Source organism: Passer montanus, unplaced genomic scaffold (assembly GCF_014805655.1).
Source record: "Passer montanus isolate IOZ18808 unplaced genomic scaffold, ASM1480565v1 scaffold11, whole genome shotgun sequence".
Classification (NCBI taxonomy): Eukaryota; Metazoa; Chordata; class Aves; order Passeriformes; family Passeridae; genus Passer; species Passer montanus.
This window is the reverse complement of record NW_024357613.1, coordinates 12,812,537-12,835,867: the sequence shown is the minus strand read 5'-3', so window position 1 is coordinate 12,835,867 and position 23,331 is coordinate 12,812,537. Positions and strand designations below refer to the sequence as shown.

At 36.6% G+C, this 23,331-nt stretch overlaps 1 protein-coding gene across 6 annotated transcripts in view; it reads right to left on the bottom strand.

Annotated features, from left to right (window-relative positions):
• Positions 1-2,050: 2,050 nt before the first annotated feature.
• Positions 2,051-23,331, bottom strand: part of CEP162 (centrosomal protein 162) — a 43,749-nt gene continuing 22,468 nt past the window's right edge. For 3 of the 6 annotated variants that reach the window (XM_039729464.1, XM_039729490.1, XM_039729473.1), the window contains exons 14-28: positions 22,052-22,319; positions 20,211-20,353; positions 19,183-19,410; positions 18,413-18,547; positions 17,425-17,537; positions 16,545-16,650; positions 15,678-15,804; positions 14,616-14,779; positions 13,116-13,220; positions 11,849-12,073; positions 10,089-10,759; positions 9,143-9,284; positions 8,086-8,184; positions 5,176-5,310; positions 2,053-3,489 (exon numbers count right to left, since the gene is read on the bottom strand). In XM_039729464.1, coding sequence (XP_039585398.1) covers positions 3,280-3,489; positions 5,176-5,310; positions 8,086-8,184; positions 9,143-9,284; positions 10,089-10,759; positions 11,849-12,073; positions 13,116-13,220; positions 14,616-14,779; positions 15,678-15,804; positions 16,545-16,650; positions 17,425-17,537; positions 18,413-18,547; positions 19,183-19,410; positions 20,211-20,353; positions 22,052-22,319 — 2,871 coding nt within the window. In that variant the 3' untranslated portion in view covers positions 2,053-3,279. Of the gene's footprint in view, positions 3,490-5,175; positions 5,311-8,085; positions 8,185-9,142; positions 9,285-10,088; positions 10,760-11,848; positions 12,074-13,115; positions 13,221-14,615; positions 14,780-15,677; positions 15,805-16,544; positions 16,651-17,424; positions 17,538-18,412; positions 18,548-19,182; positions 19,411-20,210; positions 20,354-22,051; positions 22,320-23,331 lie in introns of all 6 variants that reach the window. The other 3 variants (XM_039729499.1, XM_039729509.1, XM_039729482.1) reach the window with 2 other exon arrangements.

The window sequence follows — 23,331 nt, the reverse complement described above, 5'->3', positions numbered from 1 at the left end:
AGGGCAGACTTCAAAATGTATTATATGCTATCAAATAAAGTCTTCATTCACAATAACCTATTTAATTTGTTACATGAACAAGTCTGACATGTATTTCATAGAACTTGAAATGGAACACACTGCTGCTGTCTCTCTGCCCCAAGTGCCATGATGAAAACTGATCCTTTTCTGCACATTGTGTTTGCCTCTCTTGAAGCAATCTATGTCACTGAGTCACCTAGCCAGCTGTTCACATGATTTCTTAAGAGCTTCAAACACAACATTTCAAATTATTATACTCTGGCTGCTTTGCTGTAAATGGATGAAGTCCAGCTAAGCATTAGGAATGATTTAAAGATACTACATTTAATTCTTTTAATCCATCCATAATGCCTCCTGGAAATGCACGATGAAACAAGACGGTACAAGAAGAAAAATATACATGAGAAGTAGGTAATTATATAACTCCTGAACTATAACTATATCACACAGAAATCCTCAGAGAGTCAGTAAGAACTTCACAAGAGAACTTAAAACTTGCACCTTAGATCTCTAAAGGACTGCAGCCATTGAAGCCCAGAGAGTCTGTCACTGTGCAGAGGGACCACTTCATGATAAATGCTTAAAAACTGAAGACCATTCTTCAAAGAGTGTACAACTGCATAAATACTTGTAAGAAAATGGTATTAAACCACCTGATAGCTTACAGTAATGGTAGATAACACTGTCTCTGCTCAGTAAAACAGACTCAGAGAGAGAATTTAATTCCAGCTATGTAAGATACCAGCAATTGCTGAGAACTGACTGTAAGAATTGTAAAAAGTGTTTGAATGAACTGCATGAACATTAAGGCACCCCTCTGTTATTGACTTAAGCCCCATACACAGGAGAGAGTTTCCAGTAACTAGAAATGCTTCCTCTAGGATTTCTGTCCTAGGAATCTCCATCCAGGACTTGGCCTCTCTGGGAACACAAGGCTTGCAGTAGTTGAAAAAACTGAAGCTCTCACTTCAGGTCACACACTTTAATACAGTGTTACACACGTATTAAATTTCCTGTATAAATGACAAATTATACAGGAAATAAATTAGTTGAAATGATTCAGTTTTTAACCTTTTCATTTGCAAAACAGACCCAAATCAAGAAAATGCATTATATTTACACATAGCTGATATTTTATATACAAAGCTTTTGTATATTTACACATTTTATGACTATAGACTAATACTTTGTTAGTTGGGGACGAAAATAAAAATACTGAAAATATCTGAACATGAAACAATCAAGATTACCATACTAATTGGCAACTGCCCATCCTTTTAAAATATCTATATATGTGTATACAGGCTCATTTTATGTTTGTGTATGTGCCAAAACAAAAAAACCTTGTATTTAAGCACTATGTCTATATGGTATAATTTGTTATACTCTTTTGTTTTTTATGCATGCTATACCACGTGCTTGTATGACAGAAAATGCACATCTATTGCTGGTCCCTGAGGATCTTGATACGTAAACAGGCAAGCACAGACCTGAACTATTTCACATCTGACTTAAATGCTAGATTCAACCAATACTGCAGGTCCTCAGGGACCTAAGGAGTACAGTCTGGCTTTCATCTTCTCTTTGCCCTATAGAAGAGTTGCCCAGGTAAGTAGAGTTGACTGAGATACAACCTCAGCATACGTGCTTGGGAATTCTTAAGGACTTGCACACCCACTGAAACTTCAAACTAATAATGTACTGATTTATTGGGAAAGCATGCCTTCCAACCACCATATAGCCATCATCATCTATTTATATTTCCTTTATTTTTAATTACTGCTTCTTACATTTAGCAGTAGGTTTTTCATATATGTTAAGTGTAGTAGCCATGCTCATCATCCCCCCAGGCTCCTCTCTGGAGCAGTGCAGTTCCTATGGCTCCAGAGGTTCCTAGAGCTACAGTTCCCAGAGTGATGATTCGTCTGTCTTTAGTTTCCTGGAGTGATGATTCTTCTTTCCCTCCACTGGTCTATCTCTTTCTTGAAGGAAGAGATCAGGTGCAGTTCCTATGGCTCCAGAGGTTCCTAGAGCTACAGTTCCCAGAGTGATGATTCGTCTGTCTTTAGTTTCCTGGAGTGATGATTCTTCTTTCCCTCCACTGGGTCCATCTCTTTCTTGAAAGAAGAGATCAAAAGTGTAGTACCCTAAGCTACACATTTGTGCTGCAGCAGGACTTGCTCCTATGTACCAGCTCTACAGCACAGGTGTGTAACTGGCAGGACCTGAGGAGAGGGAGGAAGCAACAGCCTCCAACACTCAGTGTGTTACCTGCCATGATGACTGTCAGCTCACCAGAAAGTTACCTCCATGTTTGGTATTTTGGTCTGGTTTTCATTTTTTTTTCATGTTTTCTTCCCCCTGGCCCCTTTCCTAACTTGCCCAGTATTTTAACTCTACATCTCCCCACCTACACATCCCTGAAGTCTGAGCTTTAGCCCACTGTCTTTACATCTGACTGGTCTCTTAGCCTGTCAAGATCACCTACAGAGGTACTTACTATGTCAGATCCTGAACAGCCCATTGTAAAAACCTTATCAATACAGCCTTCCCTTTTAAAAGGGACACCAATAACTACACTCACACTGTATTTTATAGTTTTTTTCTGTATCTGCCCTGTGAGAATTCAGCCAGACCCACTCTGCTATCAGTCCTACCAGCACAGCTGGAATAATCTGAAAAGGAAACAACGAACAGCTTGAATTTGAGTACCACCAGGAATGCCTGCTCTGTTCCAGCCCTCCAATCATTCCCTAAAGTGGAAAGAGGTCTACAGGGAAGGAATATTATATTAATTGGAGGGAGAGAAGCAAATGTTGGAAAAATATGCTTTTACTGCCCTATGGAATGAAATACATCAATGCTATACACTAAATATACGAACTAAACAGCTTACTACTCAAATTTTTCACAAAGGAATCACTACAAGACAAATTAGAAATCAAACGTAAAAATATTCAGGCATGTTCTAGAGACTGAAAAAGGAAATTTTTCAATGGTAGTTGAATTTACAGAATAACCTCAATATTCCTATTATTAAAAAATATGTAAATTTATTACTAAGAAAATAGAAGACATACAGTATGACTAGAGTATTGCTCAATGCAAATCTGCTTCTGGACATGAGAGATTCCAGAGAGGATCAAAATGCAATGCAATTTATACATGTTGCAATAATGATTTTCAATAACATTTCTATACATAACTTTGAATATTAAAATTCTGCTGCTCTATTTAACTACTACCTAATCATGTCTTCTAACAGCTGTCTGTCACTCTGAATCCACTGGAATCAGGTGCAGGAATAACAACCCCTTGTTTCTGCAGTTCACGTAGAACATCCAGTATTGAATCCAACTCCATTCGAAATTTCTCCAGTTCCTGATTCTTCTGTTGCGCCAGCCTTCGCCACTTCTCAACCTCCTGGGTTTGCCTTACTTCAGAAATGTGCTGTCTTAGTTGGGTCGCCTGCAAATTAGAAGAAAACACTGTGATTTCCTATGCCAATACTCAGCCAGTGCTGCCACTTTGCAAAAATCTGCCACATCATTTTATCTGATGCTCAGTCTCAAGGCTGAATGCTCACATTACATGGAAGCAATTTGTTCTGAATATTACAAAAATCATTCTGCTAGCAATGAATTCCTTTAAATATCTGCATTAATGACAGAAGGGTAGAATTTATTATTGACTAATGAGCCCCAGAAGAATTTAACTTATCGTCTCCAAAGCAGCAATTACATTTGAATATTTAAGGCAAAGCTAAGCATATAATATAAAACTCTCTATAAATCAAAATTAACTTTCTGAATTTCCACTTAAATGTAGTAATTAAAATAATGCTCTGCAAAACAAACTAAATCGGAATGACATGTAAAACTTTCAAAAACCACAAGTTCTGTGAATTGTCAAAAACTGTCCTGTAGTTACAAAGATCTGATGCTGCTGCAGATAAAGGTCTGAATAACTTTAACACAAATCCGTGACATAATCCTATGAAGTTACACAGCATAAGAAGTGTAAAGTTCCACACCACAATTAATTGTAATAGATCCTTTAAAGAGAGCCTATCACTTAAAGGCCATAATTATCATATTTGCAGTTTGATACTAAGGATAACCCGTTCACTTCATGCTCAGCAATTTCCTTTTCAACACTATTCATTTTGATATAATTTGTTTGGGCAACTGTTCAATGCTCCAGTGCTGATGGTTACAGGAGAAAACTAGGACAAAACAAAACCCAAAGCTTAACATGTAACAAGGGCAGGAGCACCACAAAAAGATGAAATTATTTAGTAGTAATTATGTATACTATTATTTCTTTGAAAAAGCCCAAAAAATTACAAAACATCTTAGTAAATACTATTGGTATTCTGTGGAGCTAGATCACAGAGTAGGCAGCAGCAAACACTTCACAGAAATGGTAAATACATCCTCACATTATATAAAGCAAATTAATAGTAAAAAATGAATTGTATTATAGTCACCTTTAGCAGGACAGAATGTGAACAAAAATAACAAAAGCAACAGTGGCAACAGGATTTACTTTTAATCCAATGACTTGTTTTATGCCCAGGTCTTTTTTGAAAGAAAATAAGTATCTGATACAGAAATGTACAAGAAGAAATCCTTCCACAACAAAAAAATCTGTATATTAAAAACATATTCCTTGAGATCTGGTTTTACAATTTAAAAAAAAAAAAAGACATTACTATACTTTTAATGTAGCTTTTCTGAATAGGGCTACAAGAACTAGATAATTACAGTTCTGTTGAGGAATATATCATAGGTTAGACTCTGCACTCCAAACTCTTGTCAGTCTTCAGTAGCTCACTTTCATTGTGAAACTGAAGAACGAAATAATGATACTGACTCCAGAGGTCTGTCTGGAGTCCAGCCCTCTGGAACACCAAGACCTTAGACCAGGCTGCAAGGAAGTTACACAAGTAATCTTAATTACCACAGCAGGGTCGAGCTGACCAGGCAGGCACCCACACTCACTTGCATTAGCAGGCAAAGACAAAACCATGGCTGCATAAAAAAGACTTTCCTTCTGCAGTGTGAGCTAAATAAGCCTGAATAAATACCATAAAATCACAGTTAAACCAATAAATTGCTCTTGAGAAGTAAATGCAGCTATGCACTGGTGTACCTTTTGAATTTCATACTCTCTTTCTGCATGTCTGCTCTCTATATGCTTGATTTTCTTTTCCAGGCACAAGAAATGTTTCATTTCAGGACTCTGGCTCTCCCTAGCCTCTCTCAGTTCTTCCAACAATTTTGTCACCTACAGTGAAAGAGAAATGATGAAAATTGATATAATTGTGTTAGGCAGTGTATAAACCAGATTCCTTTAAAAAGGTATTTGCACTGTTTAATCATTACATTCAAAAGCTGTAGAAAGGAAGACATAAAAGAGAAATCTTCTTTGTTCAAAAGCTTTAACAGGGCTCAGGGACTTATATTAGGATTTTTCATTTCTAAGAAGTAGCTTGAGGACATGAAAGTCTAGTCCTCTGATAAATCCAGTCCGGTTAATAATGTTATGAAGGGATTGTGTTCTGTCACATTTTATACTTCATACAACAAAAGTTAACAGAGAATATTATGATTAGATGTTCTTACACTTTTCCTTCTCACACCCAAGATAAAGACTAAATATAAAAGATACCAGTGTATTTCTAAAGACTAAGTTAATTAAAGACACGCTGCTAAGAGAGATTATTATAACCCTGCATGTAAGTTTAGTAATTACCAGGCAAAATAACTTGACAATGACTTAAAACTGATTTCCTAATCCTCCAGAAATTCAGGGAAGTTTTCTTATAAAGCTCTACTGGGTTATTCTCATTCTTTGCCTGTTTTAAGTAACTTGATATTCCTTCATCCAAAGTATTTTTTGGTCACTCTTAATGTGTATAAGTAAACGAAAGTGAAAACTTTGACATCTTTATCCTTTATGGTAGTCCTTAGCTTCCCTTAGCCAATATATTTGAGAGCTGCTACTCCTCTTCAAGCACTCAGTCATCCCTGCCTCTCTGCTGTGAATTCAGGTAGCTGGAAGCTTTGTGTCTTTGTAAGAGGTTATCACTCTCACTGAGAAGTGACTCTGAGGCAGCTTACTATTATTTCCACATTTCAAGGTGGCTTTCTACAATAACGAGGCCTATGTCATTATGTTTTTGCCTGTCCATTACTCCTGCAGTTTTGAATCTGGTCAGCCACGTTTTTCAGAAGAGCAGAAGTCTTAGTTTCAAAAGGTCTGTACAAACGAGTGTCTGCTGCTTGGCAGCTAAGTTGCCCTGCTGAAGGGAAGGGATGATGTGTGGTCTTAAGTATATAATTAAATACAATTAAAAATCATAGTAGAAAGATCTCATGAGGGGAATAAAGCCCCAGGAGAAAACAGGCTCTGTGTATTTTGCCAGTGACAGAACCACGTCAAATGCAATGCAGTGCTAAGTGCAAGCTGTTAAGGAAAGGAAGCACTCAGTTAATGGAAAACATCCATGAACAGCACCTCTGAGATTAGTATTCAAATAACAATCTTCCAAGAAGCCTCAGGAAAAACTTTGCCTTTTTGGATGTATCACCATTTTAGACACAAGACTCAATCCTATTACCAGTGAGGTGCTTTCCCCTGTCATGACTATTTCCATTTCCAGGTCTGGTTGTCTTCTTTACTCAGCAAAACTTATTGAACCATTAAATGCTTAAGATGTATTTTAAAAGCAGCACAGAAGTTGTGCTAGAGGGCAAAAGCAAGGCATAGATATTTCTCTCTGCACAGTCTTGCAATGATTTCTATAACAAAGACACTCCTTCACATTTTCTTGAAGTTGGCCTCTACCATGTGGGTCAGATTGGATGATTTCTTAAACCATCACTGTCAATAATCTGTAAAGCAGTCATAGAGGAAACAATAACATTTGTCTCATTGTACTCTTGCCCTGTTTTTCCAGGAAGAAGTATTATATATACTGACACCACTGGAATGAAACAAGTTTTGTAAGGAAAGCCAACATCTATATGAACCCGAAGTCTGAGTCTCTATTCTGCAAACACAGAACTTGTTTAATAGTGTCCTATTAAACATCTTTTTTCTCACTCTACAAACCCACAGTTTTATACAAATACATCACAACAGAGGTGGAATTTTGCATATGTAAGATAAATACCCAGATAAATCTGAGTTTAGTGAGTTTAAGATTAATTGCTTTTAATTATCCTTGCAAGTTAGAGTATTATCAAAATTACATTAAAATTAGTGCTCTTCATACATCAAGGAGATGGTGAATGAAGCACAGGCACAATGCTGAGACAGGCTACATCATCCTCCTGAACAGGAAATGGCAACAAAGATTGGCACTACTTCAAGAACAACAAATGCATAGCAAATAATTCTAAAAGCTTGAGCTAACAAGCTGGACAGCAATTTGATACAAAACTCAAAGGCAAAGATAAGAACAAGTGTAACTTTTATATTATTTGCTATTGATAGAAGATTAGGGAAAAAAATAGATACTTCTCTCAAAACCCACTGAATTTCATAACTTTTATAGGTAACTCACCCTTCTAAAGACACATTAAGTTTCAGAGATGGCAGAGGAGAAAGCCAAGAATATAACTGCCTAAGTCAGTTTTATGGCAATGGAGGATGAAAAAAGAAAAGCTTTTAAAAACAGTAATAAAAAATCCTCTTAATTAAGAGGAATAAAGAAAAAGTCCTGTGGTCTATTTACCACTACCCACCATAACTCTCAGAGGATATGAAAACCTGGATTAACCTACTGATAAAATTTCATACAGATGTCAGACATTTCAAACAAAATAATGATAAAAATATTAACATCAAAAAAGGTCAAAATTCTGCATTCTGTTCTGTGTTGTTCTCCTGGTCGCACTAGAAAAATCTTGCATTCTCAGGGATAATTGGTGTAGAAGCAACTGACAAAGATTTTGTCTCTAAGACTTATTTTACTATATATTATTTCAGGTTTGAAATTAATTAGGATGAAAACTCTTATTAGACTAATAATAACCCATTGAAATTTAAATATACCTCTTTTTGTAAGAGTTGCTCTCTTATCTGTGAAACTAAAAGAGCTTCTTGACGTCTCTCTTGTTCACCAAGTTGTTCTTGAAGATGCTTTATTAATATCTAAAAAAGGTTAAAAAATATTTTGTCGTCAGCATAAACACCCATGACAACATGTGAAAACCAGTGCAGGAGAAGTACAGAAAAAAATAAGTAGCACTGAGAAAGTTGGGGCAGTTCAGCCTGGAGCAGAGAAGGTTGTGTGGAAACCTCATAGCAACCTTCCAGTATCTGAAGGGGCCTACAAGGAATCCAGAGAGACTCATCATCAGAAACTGCAGTGATAGCACAAGGAGTAATGGGTACACATTGAAATTGTGGACGTTTAGGATAAATATTAGGAAGAAATTCGTTACTGTGAGGGTGGAAAGGCATTGGAACAGGCTTCCCAGGAAGGCTGTAGATGCCACAAACCTGGCACTGTTCAAAGCCAGGCTGAATAAGGCCTTGAGCAACCTGTTCTAGTAGGAGGTGTCCCTGCAGGGGGCTTGTGAATAGATGATCTTTGAGGTCCATTCCAGCCCCATAACATTCTGTGATTCTGTGACTGTAATGTAAGTGCAGGTGTGAGTGCTGTGTGCATTAACAACACTGCCTCCAATGTGTGTGTGCATGGGCTGTTAAATAGCACACAAGTACACATGTAATATATGAAAACAAGCCTCAATCTTCAAGTACCTCATTTTAAAATGTTCTTAAATAATCTGAATGAAACAGCTCTTTCCACCATGTATAAAACAGCCCAGAGAAGTGGCAGAATCACCCTCCTTAGAGAAACTCAAAAGCCACCTGGACATGGTCCTGGATGACCTTCCTGAGCAGAGCAGTTGGACAAAATGACCTTCAGAGGTCCCTCCCAACCTCAGCCATTCTGGAATTCTGTACATACTGTGGCACAGGATGATTTTTAAAACAGTAAGTCCTACTTCAAAGAAAGTAAGTTTAGAGTAATACTTCTTTTAGAGAAAGAAATAACTTTAAGATATATCTGTATGTAAGCAATGTATCTACTGTATCTTACCTCCTGTGCTGAAATTCTGTTCTTTAGTTCAGCTACTTTAGAAGTAGAATGTTCCTTTGCATGCTGGCAAACAATCTTCTCAACTTCCCTCTGGTGGGAAGCTTTCAGAGATGCAATGTATTCTGCTGTGTCTTCCTGCATCCTGAACAGAGCAAGAGAAAAGTGAAATGCAGTAAAGCAGCTCTTCAAAAATGCAGCAGCTTCTCACTTGAACACACAATATAACGAAAATGTTAAAGGCAGCAGTTCTTCTATATTTCACAACAAAACCTTGCAAGACAGGATCACCATTACTTCTATTGCTCTGAAGGGAGAAAAGGGTGGGAAACCTACAATGGTGGATATGTGTATCATCTTACTAGAGGCAGTTAGGATACAAAAAACGCAGTCAATCATCTTTGCTGGTTCTACTTATTAAAACAGTGGCAAGAGAACACATGCTTTTTAATCATAATGCAGCTATCTTCTTTTAGGTATCTATTTTAGAAAAGAATGTCTTGCAATCTAAATTGCATGTCAATTTCTTCTACTTTGATTTTGAAGGGATGTAAGGGAAACTAGGTGAAGTATAAGGTTTCTACAGTTGGCCAAGTAAATTCCATTGAAAGCACACTCCAGGTTTGAAGGAAAGAACATGGACCAAGTATTAATGCTATACAACACAAAGCATCTAAGATATGATGATTTACACTGAGATATTTTACTTAAAAGCATAAGAAATTATAGTATTAATAAAAGCATTAACACAGGTTTGCCTGTAGAAAGAGCTGTGACTGTGCACCGCTTAAAAAAACCCCCAAAGTAACAAAAAACCCCCAAAGCCAGAAACAGTACAAATGAAGGTATAAGCAACCTTCACACATGACTGACATGTTAAAGTGCTACTTCAATTCTATGTTTGCCAAGACTTTAAGAAGGTTTTTTAAGGAATCTGTCGAGCATTTACCTTCGCATGCTGCTTTCAGAATAAGCCAGGGCTGCTTGGGACTTCACCCGCTGCTGGCTCATTTCCAGGGACAATTTCTCCAGCTCTGCTTTCAGATGTGCATTTTCTTGCAGAATTTCCGAGAGATGAGAATCAGAAAATGTATGTGGTTGGTGTGATTTGTCACCATTGAAAATGCTTAGACAGGGTTCAGTGTTGCTGGAATTCCTTCCATCTCTTGCTGAGGTATTTTTTTTCATGACCTCAGTAGAGCTCCCATTACTGTTTGTTTTATTTCTCAAATTGTTATCAGACAACATCACCATCCTTTCTTTCTGAAGTTTCTCTACAGTTTTTGTGAGGTCTAGGATTTCTTTATTTTTGGTGACTAATTCTTCATTTAGTTTTAACAACCTGTCTTTTGTGCTACCGTGTTTCATCTTAGAGTCCATGGACTCTAAGTCTTTATTGTCATTTTTACTTCTGAGTTTTAATTGGGAATTTTGACTTTTAAGATTTTCAATTTCTGTTTGGAGGTTTCCAACAGTGATCTGATGGGTCTTCTTTAGATTCTGAAGCTCCTGTTCAAGCTCTGCAGAAGTGGCTTTATCACCATTCAGTTTTGGTGTTTCATTCATAAATTCATAGGCAAGTAGTTGCTCAAGCTCTGCAAGTCTTTGTTCATACTGTATCTAGGAGGGGAGTAGAAAGTAGTGACAAAAAAGCAGTTTCACAAGTGTGCTGTTATTAATTAGCTCTTCCTACTATTCTTTAAAGTTACTGCCCTTCTGAATAAAGATTTCAGAAGACAGAATACAAATCAGGATTACTAACAAATTACTCAATCAGTTCAGAAATTAGTGAGTGAAATAATTAAGTCTACTGTAAAACAGAATTACTCGAAAAATTTACTACAAAATAATCTAATCACAATGGATGCAGTAACTATGAGATAGACAATTATATTGACAAGAAAATATTTCATTTTTATGTAGAGTTTTCTTCAGATGCTACCAATGTTAATGATGTCATTATGTACTTGTTATACTTCAGCTGGCATTCATGTCACATCTTCAAAGCTGTACTTCACATTTTTCAAAACATCCTAATTTTTAACAGATCTCTCTTTTTACATGTTTATAAGTATGAAGATAGAAGTACGAATTCAGAAAGACACAGAATCTTACTCCTAATGAGCTGAGGAAAATCTAACCTTCTTAATAGCTTGGATGGCCTTTGAGGAAAGTATGATGAGTGACTCATGGAGAAAAGGTGGAACAACTGGCCAATGCTTTCCTTTCTAGCCCATTAAGCACCTGTGCAGTTCACCTTTTCCTTGAAGTAAAATGCCAGACTTTCATGCTTCCTAACCCAAGTCTTTAGGGTTAAATTATCATGTAATTTTTAGACAGTATGTTTAGTGGTTCCCAATGTTCCCTGCAGAAATGGTCAGTCAGCAGACCTTTGAAATCACAGCCTTTGGTACAACAAGGAATTACAGAAGCAGCTACTCTGACCCACAGGGTGAAAAACATTTACCTTAATTGTAAGAATTAAATTATTAAGCCTTGAGAACATGTTGTTTTCGTTTCCATACTACCCTAGCAATTTCAATGCTATTTTTATCTTAGGTGCTGAAGGTACTTAAATTCTGGCTCTAAATTCTTTGAGTATTTTTTTACCCTTGAATGTGGTCCTTGCCTGCAGTTTTAACCACTATCCTGTGTTACACTTAGTTGCCTTGTGACTGTTACTTGCATAGTAGACTACTCAACTTTTACCTTTATTTTTTGAAACTGTTGTTCCATGGCACGAAGGCTTTTCTTAGCTTCATCATCTTTACCTTCAAGTTCTGTTTCTAATTTTTTTATTCTTCTCTCCAAAAATTCAACTGTGTTTGTTCTAGCTGAAATATCATTTGTTTTCTCAGCAGCAGCAGCAGCAAAAATCAAAGCAGGCAAAGAATTTGGATACCTTCTTTTTAGAATTCCTTCCATTTCTTTGATCTATGCATAAGAAAATTAAGTCAAAGGTTAAAAATAATAAAGTTCCAATGAAAAGGGAACAGAAATAAGTGACACAATGTTAAAAAATTTCATTCCCTTAAGGTGAAAGCGTAAAAACCATAGACACATCTATTGAGAATTATTTTATATTCTTCCCATTTATGTTTTTGTTTACAGAAAAGCAAGACTTGTTGTCTCTTACTGACTAACTTACACATGATCTTAAACAAAATATTGCTCTGGTCTTCAGATCACCTTATGTCAATAGTCTAAAGAAAGTAAAAAGAAAAAGGGATTTTATAATGGGTCTTAATGCGGTGAATACGTTTTTTGCTGGATTTGCATTCACGTTCTACGTTTCCAACTGTTCAAGATATTTCATGGATATTTAATTTCATAGAACAGATAATATGCCTTTTATTTCATAGTATGCAATGATGTAAAACTAACACTTTGCACCCAACATAATAATAAGTCCCTCTCTTATCTAAGGATAGGGTATTAGTATCAGAACTCTGCAAATTCTCTTGCCCATGAGTCCCACATCCCTAATTAATGCAACTGCTGCCTCCTAAAATTCAGGAAGGCCCACTTCCACATTATGTTTCTTTAGTAGAAACACGTATTTTAAGGTCTCCACTCTCCCAGTTTTCATGAATCTTGTATGAATCCAGTAGAATTTAAAGTCCTGCTCTTGAATCAACTTGGTTGAAATTTGTCATACTGTTAAGGAATTACTGAACCTGGACAGGAGTCTTAGAAGACAAACAGCAAGCTTTGGCTTTTGCCCTCTTGCCCCTTTTGAAGAAAGTCTAAACAGTTATTTTAAAAGATTTTTAAAGGGATATCAGCTTGTTAGAATATAGTAGCAAGAAGAGCTCTTCTAACTAAATAATTGCAGCTTTTTGTGTTCATGAGTGTCCAATAACACAAGTTTCTTTATCACAGAATTTCATGCTATGCTTTATCCTTATGAAAAATGGGGCTTTAAGAGACCTTATCTGAAACAAAGGTTAAATGAAAGAGTTTTTTTGTTGCATACTTGTCGCTCAAGATCCTGAATTCTTTTAGCATCTGCTGCTCTGTCTCGTAAACGTTTCTTCTGTTGCACACACTGATCTCCTGCTTCAGCTCTGAGCTTCTCAACCTGTCCAATTTATGAGGACACAAATTGAAATATGTATTCAGAGACATTGTCAAAAGCATTTCAAACATACATAGTACAATGAAAGTATTCTGCCACTTAAAAACTCATAATAGTAATTTCTGTACTGTATGATTCTTCAGACTTCACATGACAGTTTCCTTCTCCAAAGCAACTGAAACTGGATTTGGAAATCTAAAAGAGAATTGCAGCTCTGGGACACTCTTGTTTTCATACCAGTATTAGTGTTCCTTTCTTTCATACTGCCAGTATGCAGGCTTGATTAGTAAGCTGTCATATAAATTGCTACATTGCATTCCATGATTTCAGGATGAGTTTAGGAAATGGTTTGTGATCTGCAATGCTACACTATGTGATGAGATATAGAAACAGCCAAAAGTCAATGTTATATGTTGTGCCTAAATAAAAGCCGAGTACCAGCTGAGAACCAGGGGAAGGACCTGGATAACTCATGTTCCTGCATTCCTGTGATGCCTGGTCATGAGGGCTCAAGCTATAATCTAAAATTGAATTTCCTACCTTTATTAGCCACTATGATCTCAGGACAGGGGTATTATATCCTGGATATTTAAAAATATTCCTATCTTGAATTCTCTCCCAGATTGGTAATATTACCAAGTCATGCTAAGTCATGCTTTTTGCCAGCATTTTATAGTTTGACTGATTTGATTATTTCTATGAAGTCATAGCTCTAGGCAGCAGAATTTTTAGACACCAGTCCAGCCCAGAGAAAATGCCAATAAAAATATTTTCTTTCACAGGAATGATATCTTGATCAAAATTTGATATGGTGGTGCCTGTCCCTGGCTGCTCCTTCAGAAGTATCTCCTTTCACCTGCAATCTCTCTAATAAAAGACCATAAAAGATTCAAGATCAATACATTTTAGCACTGGTAATTTCTTTTTTTTTTGTGAATCCTAATTCTAATGTACTGACAAGCAGACAATGCAAATCTCACCAGTACTCAAGATTCATGTATTAGTTTTGTTTTAGATTTCAAGTGTTTTGGGTTTTTCCTCCCTACCACAGTAATCAGGGAGTTTTTCCTAAGAAAGAATTTAGAACTGGTACTTAAGAGAAAAAAAATGTGTTGCCTAAGTTACTATGGAGCAAAAAGAAGGAAAAGAGAATGAGAAGAAGGGTGTTCTTGGTTGTTAACATAACAATATACTTCTTTCCCTTAGGTCAAGAAATTTGAAGGTTTTAGGGAAGTATGTTACTTTTGTTCCCAGAAGCATAGGCAAGACATCCAATAGAACCAATCTAATATACCCAAAAAAAGGGATTATTATGAAGGAAATAATTACATTACACACATCAATGGAAAAAGAACAATTTTCAGTTCTAACTTCTTAGATAAAGCTAGATATTATCACCTCTAGTCTTAGTTTCTCAATTTCTTCTCTTGCATCTTTAAGACGGGCTGCATCTTTATCCAGAAGATCTTGATTTTCTGCATACCACTGAAGTCTTTTCTTTAAATGAGTAATTTCCTGTTTGTACGACTCTTCCATAACTTTAAATTCATAAGACATCTCACCTACAAGAATAAAACATTCTTAGTAATTTTATTAGTAATTATATATTGAAGAAGAGAGTCAACACTCTCTTCCTCATTATATTTCATACATTTACTATTTTGACAATGCTGTTTCTGCAGTAGTTTTAAAACCACATCCTAAATAGTATTTTAAAAGCAACACTATTTGTAAAAACCCCTTTACTTCTCTCATACACTGCAGTACTCAATGGCTTACAGTTCACCACAGAAAGTATTTAAAACAGAATCTCAGGAAGATTTGTTCTTGATGATGCTCTAATAAACAGACCTTCAGCATCAAGATGAATGACAATATAGAATATATGCTTTGATGTTTATTGATCATAATCCTCCCATTTAGGGATCAAGCATTTTCAGAAGAGACATGGAGGTAAATATTACTACACCTAGCATTTGTGATGCCTGACACTGGAAATGAGAGAGTCCAATTTTGAGCCCTCTCTCATTAATTCAAACCGGAAAAAGCTCTGATAAAAATGCTGAAAAAAGTCCCAAGGTGTCAGATATAGGTAAAAAATGAGCAAGAACTAAATAGGAGACTAAGATGCAACATAGTAAATATTTTCTTATGAACAGAGTTGTCACATAATTGAAATAATTTTTTTCCACGTCCAGTGAAAACCTGGCAAGAAATCAAAGTTAACAGGTCACAACAAAGAGTTTGGTTGGATACAGGAAGATACTTTCTAACAGAGTACCAAAAGTACTGCAGCATGTCCTTCACTGTATGCTTTAGTTAGACGTTTAGACCATATTTGTAAATGGTCTAGATGCATTTCACTAAGTAATACTTTAATAAGAAACAAGGTTTTGTTACATATTTATTTACTCAAATGTAAAGTAAGCAAAATTATTCAACAAAATGAAGGTGCTTTACTTGATGCAGATGCAATCTGGACTTTGGCTAAATCTCTCTCTTTTTTAGCTTGTACCAAGTCTACCTCAAGAGCTTGCTTATCTTGTTTTAGACGTCTTATCTCTTCTTGCAATTTAGCTTCTTCTTTCTAGGTTTTAGAGAAAACAGGAAAACATGAAAAACTAAACACATAATATCACACAAAATCCCTGAGCATGCTTTTTCATCACACAAAGATTAAATCACAACAGTTACATCTGACCACAGCAACAATAAGGTATTTTCATTTTGGTATTATTGTCAGACCCTGCAATAGAAGAGCATGGGAAAACATAAGCTAAACATTTAAAAAAAACCCCAAACTCCAGATTTTTTCAGCCTTACTTAACTGTCATAGAAGTAGAAAATCTCTGCTTTTTGAAAGGGTCAGTAAAGAAAATGGCTTGACTTCTGAGACTGCAGGATAAGTTGTCAAATGTATTGCCCAACAGTTCACCCTACTACATTCTATTTCTTGCCATTTTCTCCAGGCAGTCTCTCTTTCTGCTACACATGAACACTAGCAAACTTCAAGACCAAGTAGGACAAAAGGTCTTGGTGCCAGAGCCACCTCTATAGATGGAGCCCCTTGGTCCTAGGTATGCACAGGTACAGCAAAAATCAGCTGGGGGAGCTGAGATTTTGGGAGCAGCCAGTAAACAGACCGAGTGCATGGTGCATGTAGGTATGTTACTGCTAGTGAGCTCCTATCCTGATCTGCTGAGCAGGCCACATCAGGCCTGTGTGCATCAGGCCACACCTGCTCCTCGTGTTCCCAGTGGTATTTGTATTTCTGTGCTACATGCAAAGGCACTACTCTGTTATCTTACAGGCTTGGTGTAAACCTACCTGTGCTGCTCGAAGCTCTGAAATCAATTCTGTGAAACTCTGATTTCTGGCTGGTTCAGAATCCTGCATGGCTCGTGACTGGTTGTTAATCTTCTCTACCTTTTCTCTAAACAGCAACACAAAAGCAGTTATGCAATGTGGTGACTCAGCATATTATCAGTGGCTACTGAGAAACAAATACCACCCCCTGCCCCCAAACTGTCCCACAAAGTCAATCTGTGCAGGTTCAAAACAAAAAGAGAAGCAAATATTCACATTTATACACAAAATTCACTGTAACGTGAAGTCTTCTCACCATGCATGAACTAGTTTATTTGGACTACGCAAGGGAAGGAAATAAAAATCTACCCTGCATCAGTGGAACACATTTACAGGCCTCTCCAAAGCAAAGATCTGTAGATTAGGAGTACACACAAGTGCTAGGTTGTTTTTCCTCATTACTAGCACAGGATGCAAATCTCACAGGACTACAATGCAGTGACTAGAATTGTTTCTCCACTAGCAGAACCTCTTGTGCCCCCTGATCTACTGTGTGTCTTACAACAGCTTCAAAACATCTTAACAACATCAGCAGAGCCAAAATATCAGAAACAAGTGCAACATAATGTATTATGCATTCTGATATGAATAAGAACATTGAAATATTTCCCAAGTGGAAGTCCCTAGTCTTCCCACGGGTTTGCAACACCACCAAGAAAATAAAGAATTAAGTGCCCATAATCAACACAAATCAATTCTCAAAAGAAGAAACATGATCACAAACCTGAGAAACATTGGAAAGCATGCACCTGGTAGACTCTGCAATGGTTCTTCATAAAAAAACCCAAATAAACAGCAGAAAATTCTAGAGATTTTAGGTCAGATATGCAAATGAGCCTACCTTAACTGTATTAATTCAGTCTTTAAGCATTGATTCTCTTTAAACATTCGTTCCTCATTTTTTTTGTTTTGGATTTGTAGCTCTTTCATTTGTTTGTATAACCTCTCATTTTCCTAAGTTGAGACAGACAAAGAATGTTCATACTGTTTTCTTCAGTTATAAAACAATTTTCTATGAGTCACATAGTTTATCTGCTGAAACAGTGGAAGAAAACACTAAATATTTAATTACTGAGCTTCTAAAATGGATCTCTACTTTCATTATCTACAATCTCATCCAAGTGTCTGCTTACTCTGCAGGTAGGAGCTAAGACCCCTACAAACTATCCCAACTATATTCTAAAAATGTGTTCATGGGTGAGTTCTGATAGATCAGAGCTCAGCCTGCCCACGCTCCAGTCCTGGGGACACAAACCATCATGGTTTGGGATGCTCACAGCCATACTGGAAAGACATTGTGTTTATATCAAGGAATTATGCTGAGCATCAGCTGGAAGCCTACTGGATTTTATAGCTGTAAGTATTCAAAAGGATTATTAAGCTTGAATTACCTATTTCTCCACTTGACTAAGTAATATAAATCAGGCACACTAATGAGGTTACCTTGAAATCTGCTGCTCAGATCTTGAGAAAAACATTTTAAAACCCAAAATTTTTCAGATTTCAAATGCTGCTTAAATATACTAATTTTCAGCTACAATGGGAAAAAGTTTGTGGCCCTTCACTGACCACAAGCTATTTTCCCAGTTCTCAACTGAAAAGTTACTGATTTTTACAATTTAGAACATTTATGTGGAGCTGTGGAAAAACTTAGTCCAAAAGACGTGTGAAAGACTTTTTAAACCTGTAATAGGTTTGCACTTCACATCCAAATTCCATCCACTTTTTAGAAAACAAGACACCTGTTTTTAACAGAAAAGTGGTGATCATGAAACAATTTTGTTTCTGACACTGGATAGAACACAGTTCAACATGACGTGTGGTGTTACCTGTTGATAACCTTGAATAATGACCTCTTGATCTTCAATCTCTTTTTGTATTTGGGCCAATTTTTCCTCAGTTATAGGAATTGTTGCTGCATGGGTCCACCTTTTTTCTTGGGTAATCTCTTCCATACTTCTTAGCTTTCAGAAAAAGACATACAAACAATAAGAAAGTTTTGTTAGCAACATAGAATTTTCTGCAAGACTACAGTCCAACCTCTTCATTATGGTATGAGAGTAGACCAATGAGTGGCTCTTTCTGGAGTTTTACAGAAGCATTATAAAACAGAGAAAAGGTATAAAATGTTTGGGAAAAGCTAGGTTTCTGTTCTCATGTGTCTAGACAGAAGGCTATGTTATGATGCAGGGAGTTATCCACAACAAGGGTATAGTGGAATAACTCTGGGAATATTTCATACAGACAAAACACAACATTGAAAAATGCATCAAGAACTATAAACAATATCTCAGCATATAGTACTTATCTATAACAAGCAGTATCTGTGGGAGTGAATTCAATTTCTGCAAAAACTTGCTGCAAGACTCTCAAAATAGCAAAGTAAAGAAACTCAGGATAACATGGTTTATCTCCAGGAAAAAAATATCATGTCTTACAGGCTATAAATGTAACAGCAGTTATGCATTTATAAAATTGCGGTGTCTGTGAAAATTTGGATTTTCTGCTCATCAACACCTCATCGAAGTAACATTGATTCAATTTTCAGAAGCAATGCTTCTTCTTTTCCATAGGCAGAGGATACAAGATGATAAAGTACCTTACTCTGAAGAACATAGTTTTCCTGACCCAGATGGGAAAGCTCCTTTTCATGCTGTGTTTTCAGTTCCACAACCTTGGCCTCCATCTCCTTCTCTTTTTGTGAAAGCTTGCTGGCCAGCTGCTGAATCAAATCTCGAGCTCTGTTCAGGTCCTCCTCTGCTGCTTGTACTCGTTTTAACAAATACAGCTCTCTATCACAGCTTTTGAAAGGGGAAAATGATAAGTCCTAGGGTAGACAATTCAGGAAAACATTACATTGGGCTGATTGTTTACCAGAACTCTGCTCATCAGTTTTATTTAACTGGTTTGTCTAGCTCTCAGCAACAACACAAGGCACTTGAAAAAACAACCCAAAATACAACCCCCTCTCCAACACTTTAATAGCAAAATGTCCTATATTCATTTTGATGAGCCACTTTCTCATTTACAAAATATATATGAGGAAAACAAGACAAAAAAATCCAAGAAGAAACAAAAACATCTCATATGACAGCCACTATATTGCTACCAGAATTATTATATTATGCAACTTCTAGAAAAGCAGCAATGCTTTAGGTACCCAATGAATAGCTTTTTTATGCAGTTGGTAAGGGAGAAGGAAAAACCATTACAGTACTGTAAATTCAGTCATCTTGGAGAAGTCAGAAGATACTATTAAATATTTAATGTAATGCAAATAGGAAAAATCCCTGAACAGTAGTACTGTTTAAACATTCACAGAAGATTATTATAAGACGAAATTATATTTAACCTTCTTTTACAATGAAATAGTAATTTTTAGAATTTAATATGTGACTTCAATTATATAGAACCACCAAAGCAACAGCACTATCCAAGCAACTCAAAAGCAGTATAGTTATATTTGCATATTTTAAAAGCAAAAAGTAGTATTTGACCAAAGGGAAGTCTTCATTCACTATTTCAGTATTTGTCAACCTTGTGATAATTGTTAAAAGCCTTGGAAAAATAGGCTTGCAAACCAAGTTGTACATGTTATAATTAGGAGCATCACTGGTTATTACTCACATGATGATATTGTCTGTTATAATCCACAGCCTGGTGTCCAAGATTATTAACAACTGATTGGCCAGACAAAACTCTGTTAATACTTCCCTCCAAAGTTGGTTCATTTGCTGCAGATCTTATTATCCTAGTAGCAAACAAGGCTTCTTCATTTAGGCAGAAAGTAAAATAGAACAAGTTAAATTCAGAATTTTATGTCCTTTAAGAAAAATATGTACTCATGTGATCCAACCTGTAGGTATATAAAGTATTCTACAACCTGAATTTTGAATGAAATACAGAAACTTAAGAACAATGATATACTATGGAAAAACTGGAGGGTTTTGATTTTTTTTTCAGTAAGGAACCGATGACAAGATAAAACAAAACCAAGAGAACAACTGAAACAAGCAGCTGGATAATAAATCCTTCACGAAACAAGGTTAACCTCACTCCTCCACTTTATAAGTGGCCAGTTATCTAAGTACACATAAACACGAAATATTTCAAGCTTTGGGGAAGACAAAACACAGCAATTTTCAAAATAGACTTTTGAGTACAGACAGCATAGAAAGAAATGCAACATTTATTTGTTGCATCAAATAACTTGACTAAAGTAAGAAATCAGGAAAGATCCCTGTAGAGTCACTAACACACATATAACTTTCTGATAGTAACTACAACTCCCATCTCAACTGCTTCTGCTTAGGAATGTTACACCTGAAAAAACCCCACCAAACAATGATTCTTTTCCAAATTTCATGCCTTTTTAGTGTCACACACACCCATCAGAAAGGTGCTCCCTTAGCACTGATGACTTGGCAATTGCTGCATTCAATGCTATTCTCCTCCTAATTATAGAAGAGGCCCCTACAGAATGCAGCCAGGTGAGATTAATTTCTGAAATCACATAAAATTGCTATCATGAAGGGTTATAGCAAGAGAGGGAAGAGCAAGTTTGAATGAAGCCATTCTCTCTGGTCTTATTCTCCCAGTACTTGACATTCACTTTACCACCTTCACCATACTGTAAAACCTCTTCCTCAGGGAGAGACACATCAGTGTACTGAGGAACTGAGGTGCTTCAGTTCAACAGCTGCCACTGAAGCACCTCCCTGAGACAGGTAACATAATCCTAAACTGCTTTTCCTGACACTACCTGCAGGGCTTTCAAAAGCACTGCATGCTAGAAGTGCATTAAACCTGGGTAGCTGTAGAGTTACTTGCTCATGCCTCAGGATCTGGTGACCTCTAGCAAACAATGTCTGAATTAAGCTGAACAAGCTTAAGATTAATTATCTCATGAAACTCTTCAGGCTTCACCCCAAAATAAAAAGGGTCAGTCCTTTACTTGCACCCAGCTTTCACAGGATTACACTGGTATTCTCCTTTCCATAGTGTTTCCAACAGATATGAACAGAAAACAGGACTTCCTTTTCAGTACTTCTTTTGTACTCTATGAAAGCAAAGATCAAAAGAAGAAGCTGAAAATAGGAATTCAGCCTTGAACATACAAGTTAGTGAGTCAGCAAATTTTTGCATTTATTGTAATGAAAAAATGTCAACTTGCAGATATCAATTTTTAACACCAGCTTTTTTTACTCTTTCAGTCCTGCTGGTGAACAATAGATAAGTCTCAAACATAGTGTTGATAAATGTGAGTGGAAATGAAACAAGACTAAAAAGATTAATATAAAAGTCTTTCTCACAGCTATTTCAGACTAATAGAGAAAAAAACCCATACTTAACTGCATTTGAGTTTAGATTTCTTTACGACATTTGAGGTTTTTTTTAATGTGAAGCACAAAAAGCAAACCTCTCTGGCTCTTAAACTCAGAATTAAAACTCTCAAAACTTAGAATTACCTTTAGATTTTGCTCTATCTGCAGGACTTTTGGCTTTCGTGCAGGTCTTTTTGAAAGTTTCTTTTGGTGTTTTCTTTTCACTGCCTGGACAAGACTGCTTTGAAAGTAAACTGGGCTTCCCATAGCCAGAACTTCTAACCAATCCATGAGGACCGTGTGAAGGTTTCTTTTTATGTACAGATGCTGGACTTCTAATATTCTTGTATGACATGGGTTTGGTTGACATTGATTCTGATCTTTCATTCTTCAAGGAACAAGACCGAAGAGCCTGTGACAGAACACATTGATGTAAAACAAGCTTTAGGCTCTGCTGTAAACTGAGGGTAGCATTCCCCAGTGAAAAACACAGAACCAGTTACCAAAATTACACAACTGTAAGACTCAGGATGATGGCAAGCATTGTTTTTAAACAAATTAGAAGCAAGTAATTTTGCAGAATTGTATTACTTCAGAACTACACAGGGCGAGTACTTTGTACTGGCTCTATTTAATTGATCTGGGAAATTGTATTTTTATTTTAATTGTACTGTGCATTACAGGGTCTTTTGCTTACCAAATAAAGTAGGTCATGACTAAAGGCTAATAAACACAGTGAATATAGAAACCCAGTCATGAATAAAAGAACAGTGAAAGGCAGAGGAACTCTGCTAAACCTAATCGTCGAAAACAAAGCACACAACTCCCAAGACCAATAAATGAAAAAGTTTTAAAAGTTTTGCCTGTTTTCCCTGATGGGCAATTCATCAGGATAAATCAGCCAAACCTCTGTCCCTACAATGCCTTGCACACACAAAAGATGATTGCCTAAAGGAATGTGAAGCCACTTTCGGGGATGCAAGGAGAAAATTATCTGGGGATGCAGGGAGAAGATTTGGGATTACATAACTCTTGTTCTGGGATGTCTGAGATGATTCTAAGAATGTGCAAAATTTACGGGATCTCTAGAGAAATAACAAAATACAGGTAAAGAAACAAGTCTGGGAAATAGAGGAAAAAAACAGATTAAAAAAGCTGGTGACATGATCAGGCACACTTGTCTGACTCAGCTGGACACTGACCATTGCTGCCCCTCCTATATTCTTACTGAACTGCATTTCTAACTGTTCTCTCTGTTAAAATGTTCCCTGTTCTGAGCCTGCTGTGCATTTACACAATGCTCACGTGCTCAGAGACATCAGTGTCTTGAGCTGGAGACATGGCACTGCAGCAGCCTTCCACGTGTTGGGCCAAGAAGAATCCTACTGGTCCCAAGGTACACTGGATTTGGTGACCTCTAACAG